Genomic DNA, 6,738 nt, shown 5'->3' on the forward strand with positions numbered 1-6,738 from the left:
ACAAGTTATCACTTGTTTTTACATAGGATGCATGTATTTATGTAATATGATAGCAATTAGGGGTTGACAATTGTCACGTCTACAGCAATCGGATAAGATCACAAGAGTCACTGTCACTTATCCTTTTTTTACTTTGATATTCAATCATTCATCCCAACTCTATTTTATGTTCACATTAGGAATCCTTGAAAGAGACTTGGGATCAAAAAAAGAAAGACAAGCACACATGTCATTTTAAAGTCCACTTGCAAAATCCACCGTACATGTCCCCTTTTTTAATGAAACGCTGCACCCCATAGAGTCATATATACCACAACCCAACCGAGTAGACATTCACACATTTCTCATAAAAATGCTTTTACAACAAGATATCACATTCCATTATGAAAGCAACCAAGATATTTCTTTAAATATAAGTGGATTCCAACCAGAAACACTCCTTTCCGACTTTATTCACAATGTCCCAACAGTATTCACACTACGGTGTCCTCTGTAAATGGACATTGCAAAACTAACATGCTGCTTTCCCTATCGAACAAGCTCGTGGTAAAACGAACATAACAAATGCATATCACTGATTTGTCATAGTTATGGGAATCTTTTAATTGTTGGACCCTATTTGTTTATGTTAGATCTGACGAGCCCGAAAAGCAACTCCTATCAAGTCAAGAACAACAACAGAATCAAACCCTTACAAGGCGATACAAGATTGGTCTATCCCCACACCACCAAAATTTGCAGCAACAATGATAAAAACTGTACATAGAAAACAAGGTTTAAGCTGACAAAAAACTTGAACAAGGAAAAACAGTCGGGTGATACAAGTAATACAAAAAAGTAATAATTGCTAGATATACTCAGGGTCATAACTATCAGCTATATGGGTGGCTACAATAAATAAACACTTGGAAGTCAATAACCTCCCCCCCCCCCCCCCCCCCCCAACCCACCCACACACACACACAAGCCCCAAAAAATGGGGCCATAACACATGATATAACCAACCTTACACCTTCCATATTACATAGCCTCGTATATTCGACAACGAAACAACACAGAAACAAAAAAAACATAAAAAATAATTAAAATAATTAGAAGGGATATACCTTAAACATACGATATAGCAATTGTAATTCACACTTTCCTATGAAATTTTAATCAACCTTATTTTATGTGGTGAAGCAGGACTGCTGCTTGGGATATGTTCCTCGGACCAGACTCCAAAATTTCATCATCATTGCCATGTCCCAGTTTGGCGATAGAAAAAACTCCGAAAAAGACTCAAATGCTGAGAGTGTTACCCCAAAGCCATTAGCACTAGAATGAACCATAATCTAGATTCTCCCACTTAAAGGAGCGTCCATAATTGATTCGCAAACGGCCCCGCATGAAAAGACAAACACAGACGCACACTGCTGCTATACCAAGCATGGAAACGACATAGGGCCGGGCAAGTAGCCCACCTCTGACAGTGGGCCGTATACACGGGGCTGCCTCCATCAGTGCGCACTGTGTGCAACTGGTTGGCGGTGATGCTTTAATTTGGAATGCGTAAGGATGGTGAGACCTGTCACCTGCAACTGACTTGTCCATGGAGATTCCATCCTCACCTTCACCTATGGAAATTGACACCTGGCCGTTTTTTCTGTCGATGCGCTTTCGCGCCACCAACTCATTGTAGGAGTGTTTGTCTCGCGCCATTGCATACATTTGTGGGGTTTGTTTGCTTTCATCCAACAATGTGTCCCAGCAACTCAATCCAATCTAGATGTTAGAAAACTGAATCAATCAGATGACCCAATGACGCATGTGATGGGGGAAAAGAAAAATATGATTAATAATATCTACCTGTTGAGGGTCTTCAGTAAGGGCATCAATGATCTCATCAGCAGCGTCAGAGCTGGCAGCTAAATGCAGCGGTGTCCACCCATTGGGCCCAGGCAAACTTGGTATGAAGGGGAAAATATTTCTCTCTTTGCTAACATTGTTGTTGTTGTCAGTACCATCATTATTTAGAGGTACAGAGAAATAGAGAAGCATGTCAACCATTTTCCTACACTTTCTTCTTACAGCTCTGTTCAGCAAGTGTATCTCCCCAACAGTTTCAAGTGACTCTTGTGCAAGAGTCTCATTTTCTGAGCTCATTTTCACGAGCATGTCAAGAAGAGTTTTTGTAACAACACACCAGTCTCTTTCAACTGAAAAGACAAGGAGGTACTTGAATCGTGTAACAGAGAACTCGGTAAGGTCAGGGCTTAAAGCTGAGGAATTGGCTTCCTTCTGAAATAGCCATCCAAGTTCATTGAGAAAGTGCAAGACTTCCTCTCTAGATCGTGGTAGTCCATTTTCCTCCCCGTTCGTATCCCCAGTTACTTGTTCCTCAAACTCTGACTCCAGGGTTCTGAGCTCTTGGCATATTGCAGAGCTTGCCACAATAACAGGAAAGCAGTTTCCTTTGAACCCATTCTCCACCTAAAACAAACGCAGTTCAAATCTCAGTTGGCTATAAACAAGGAAAAAACAAAGAAAATTTTAGAAGTCTTGGTAATTGAAAAGGAATGGCACCTCGATAAAACAACGCCCAAGGGAGATAGGCGGTTCATCTCCAGGGAAGTCAAAAATCTCTATGCTAGAATCGTCATATATTGTGCCAGGATATGCAGAGCAAAGGACCTCCTTTGACAAATATTTGCCCATGTGGGTGCAATAGATCCTGCACCAAACAATTCATTAGAATGATTTATTATAAGAAAACATGCCTGAATAAAACTAATAAGAAATAAGTAAAATAGAAAAAGAGGGTAATTACTTTGTTCCAGGCACGGTAAGATTGCGGCCCCTCAGTAAAAGGGCTGTTTTCTGTCCACCTACCACAGCAACAGGTGACACACAAGCAACCTCAGGAGAACTCCATGTTCTCCATGATTTTGACAGACGAATCATCCCTAAAAATTGAAGCACATTAATACACCACATTACAATCATTAAGAAGAAGAAAAAAACATGACCGAACACGTACCATCCTTATGTGAAACCAGTTGTGTATTTGTTCGAACAAGGAAGCGTCCATTCTTCCAGAAGTCAGATCCAGAGGATTCCACAAGAGAAGTAACACGTTGTATAAGATTTTCTTCAAGCTGCAATAACATATACATGAGAAATCAAATTAAAAAGTATTCATTCTGATAAAGTACTTTTAAACTTTAAATAAATAGTTAATAGTGAGTTGAGAGGACACTGACCTCATCCCAAGCAAATGCTGGCATCGACAAATAAACAGACAAGACAACACAGCCAGGCCTTATATAGCTCTCCATATCCATTGGGCTGTTCGACAGCCAGTTATTTATCTAAAACAAAAGGAGAGGAAGAATTTGATTGCTCAGGCTGATCAATAAATGGCAATTAGGCAAAAATCAATCAAGTCAAACTCTATTCTAACCTGATGACGTATATTCTGTGGAAAACTACTCGGATCCTTGCCAAAGAGCTTGAACACTATCCTTCCTGTGCGGTCCTACAATTCAGCAAGAGGGGGAAAAAAGGAACGGCCTACATCTCAGTATTCTGAAAACAAATAATTATTCAAACTGGCAGACGGAAGAGAGAAGGGAAAAAATTGAAAGAATTAAATAAAGATTAAACCTGAGAATCGGAGTTGGAAGTAGATGGGGAATGGTCCGAACCAGCAGAAGAAGCATAAGTAACAGGGGAGGCACCATTTCGGACAGCCTTACCATGAACCCGTCTATCCCCATCCTTAAATAGATGAAATGGATGACAACGGCTCGTGCTCACTTCAACTGGTATACCATCTTCCTTGTAATCACTGATCCTGATTGCCTCGCTATTTGTAGCCACTTCACTTGCTGAATGGATAGGGAAGAATTTGCGGGTAATAGGAGGTGAGGCTGAGGGAGACTGCTCCTCCATTGGGTTGCTGCTCTCTGATGAGAGATACTTGGTTGTAGTGGACCCCATCTTGGGTGGGCTTTCGTCCCCAGACGAACCAAACAATTGAAGACCAAGACATGACCCAGTTAGCGACTGCTCCTTAATTGGTCTGTCGAAACCCTTCGTAGCATCATTAGGAGATTCTACACACTGAGTCTTGCCCTTGTCATTACCACTGCTGTCACTGCTTCCTTGCGAGTTAGAAAAATTTGGCTTGTTAGGTGCTGATGCAGCAAGAGAGGCAGCTGAGAGAACTGCTAATAGATTGAGAGTTGACGGGGCAGTCTGGTTAACAATCCCGTTACTTGTGTGCTGCTCAACCGAGTCTTGGTGTGTTTCCTCGGAGATGTTCAGATCAAAACCGCCTCCGGAAGGAGGTGATTTTTCAGGTTGGTTGGTGCCACTCAAGGAGCTTAGTTTGCTGATGATTTGAATTAGACCGTCTCGGTCTGGCGTAGGAGGGAGGCTTGTGGATTTATCTGCACTATTTCCTGCCATTGAATAAAAAATGGAAACCATAGAGAACATCACTTTAAATTCCATGATTTGTTAGAAGGCAGTGTAAGGGAGGATTAGAGGGTGCTATCTTGCCTTGTAAGCGAGCAAGAGCAGTGAGAATATTGACTAAGTTAAGATTAGCATTAGAGATGCCATCTTGGTTCCCGGGAAGTAGCAATTGAGAAGCAACATCAGTGGGTTGGGTCTTTCTTCTTCGGCGGTTATGCCCAGCAAGCCGCCTACGACAGCTCCGCTTACCCTCATCAAACTCAGCTAGAGGATGAAATCTGCAAATTCATCAAAAATTAAAGTAAAATTAGGAAAGTAAAAGAATTAATGCAGACTGAACAGATAAAACTAAATATTTAACCATGAGGCAATACAGCACCATGTACTCGATAAAATCAGCTACAGAAGCAGAAAGCGGAAAAGCTTTCTGTATAAATCGCGCCCCAAAAAGGCTATGCGGTAGCGTTAATCATTGAAAATTTCAAAATTCGTGCGTGACGAAGCATGAGTAGATCGAGCACAGAACAATTACCTGCTGCACTGTTGGCAGAATCGCTGCATCTGTTTACCGACTAGGGCCTTGGTTGTCTTGCTATGCACCTCGCACACCTTGTGCCTCCTGTGATAGTCCTTTGCACTTGAAAGATCAGCTCTGCAATCATCCACCTGACACATAGGATAACCACCGCTAGCACCCACTCCGCCCCCAGCAGTGCCACTGCCACTGCCTCCACCTGCACTCCCGGGAGACCCAGACCTTACTCGTTTATTAGGCCTTGCCACCTCTTGCAAAGGTACGGCCACAGTTACAGCTGGAGCTGTGGTTGGCGTTGAAGGAGAAGAAGACGTAATTGCCCTGTCTCCTGAATAGACTCCGCCTCCAAGATTTAATGTCAAGCCCTCACCACCATCAGGCACCATATTATTTTTTGGAGGAGAAGTATTTAAACGCTCCTCAGCTCTTCTCCTTTGATCTAGTTGGTCGCCATGAGCAGCGGTCAAGTCTGGAACCTGTTTAGCTGTGAATCTGATGCTGTCCCAATTCCAGGAACTAGGATTCCAATTTCCCGCTGGATTTGGCTGGTTAGATCCCACAACCTGAGCTTGGTGAAATCCTGTTGGGTTACTTTGCCAAGGGAAGCTTCGTTTTTTGGGGGGCTCATGGAACTGTCCAGGTAAACTATTATGGAAGAATACAGGCGCAGCGACTTGCGCTCCCACCTCCCCTCCTTCCATCGAAAAGGAAATTGCCCAAAAAAAATAAACTAATCTCTTAGAAATCAATCAAAGTAGTAGCTGTTTTGAGTTCTCCAATACACTTCCGGCACAAGGGTTCGGTTTCCACCTGATTTTAGATAAAACGACGAAAGGCAATACTACATATAGTTAGTTCGGATCTAACCTTATAAAGAAAAAAAGGCAGAAACTGAAAAGACTTGAAAACTCACTTACCATCAAAATTTCAACACTGGATCCAGCTGAAAGTCTAATCGAGATGAACAGAGATAATTAAAAAAGTAGGGAGATCGCCAAGAGAAAGGCGCGCAGATCTGATCGACCGGAGGGGTGGGGGTCTAGGGGGGAGAGAAGAAAAGAGGAAAGGGAAGAAACCAGAATCGCGATCTTACCCCCAGAGGAGGTCAAGTTTTCTTTACTCTGCCATCGACATCCCTGTGGCAGTTTAACGTAAATATCGTCAACAGTGAGGGGATGTTGTTCGCCTAGAGACTCGCCGTCCCACGCTGTTTACCGTACGGATGAGAAGGACAAAAGCACGGTATATGTATGGTAAGAAAATTAATAATGTCTTCCCTTTTCAATTGTTTCGTCCTTGCGGATTCCTTTCTCTGTCTTGGTTCACTGCTTCTTCTCAAACTTGGATCCTATGTGGCAGACACAGAGTAACTCAGAAAGTATGGTCATCGAGAGAAAACAGTTTCAGAGAACTTTTTAAGGTTTCTTACTGGTTCTCCCGTTTCAGTGGGGTCGTTTGTCAGTTTCACGACGTATGGTATATACGACTTTTCGCTCGCTAGATTCGCGCCAGTCTCCGGTTGACGAACTACGTGCCCAGGAACGAAAACGAGCAAGCGATCAAGGTAATTCTTTTCTACTCCATTATTGGTATTGGACGTCTCCGTTTCGTAGAAACCTGGAGAATGGGGAACAAATCAACAATGGTGATACGGTCACTATTTTATTATCTTAATTACAAATTGAAGCATATGCTAACTTCTTTTTGCCAACGATTTATTCTATTAAAATGAACTATTAGTC

General features: G+C 42.5%; 1 protein-coding gene across 1 annotated transcript; it reads right to left on the reverse strand.

Annotated features, from left to right (window-relative positions):
• Positions 1 to 997: 997 nt before the first annotated feature.
• On the reverse strand, positions 998 to 6,114 carry LOC144558349 (squamosa promoter-binding-like protein 15). Its single transcript, XM_078307177.1, has 11 exons — positions 5,914 to 6,114; positions 4,994 to 5,806; positions 4,546 to 4,739; positions 3,646 to 4,445; positions 3,443 to 3,517; positions 3,243 to 3,350; positions 3,020 to 3,137; positions 2,810 to 2,945; positions 2,566 to 2,713; positions 1,849 to 2,472; positions 998 to 1,764 (listed from the first exon to the last, which is right to left on the reverse strand). The coding sequence occupies exons 2-11, from the start codon at positions 5,695 to 5,697 to the stop codon at positions 1,318 to 1,320; spliced, it is 3,354 nt and encodes a 1,117-aa protein (XP_078163303.1). The 5' UTR covers positions 5,698 to 5,806; positions 5,914 to 6,114; the 3' UTR covers positions 998 to 1,317.
• Positions 6,115 to 6,738: the final 624 nt, after the last annotated feature.

The sequence above is a fragment of the Carex rostrata genome, chromosome 8, assembly GCF_964058835.1.
Source record: "Carex rostrata chromosome 8, lpCarRost1.2, whole genome shotgun sequence".
NCBI lineage: Eukaryota > Viridiplantae > Streptophyta > Magnoliopsida > Poales > Cyperaceae > Carex > Carex rostrata.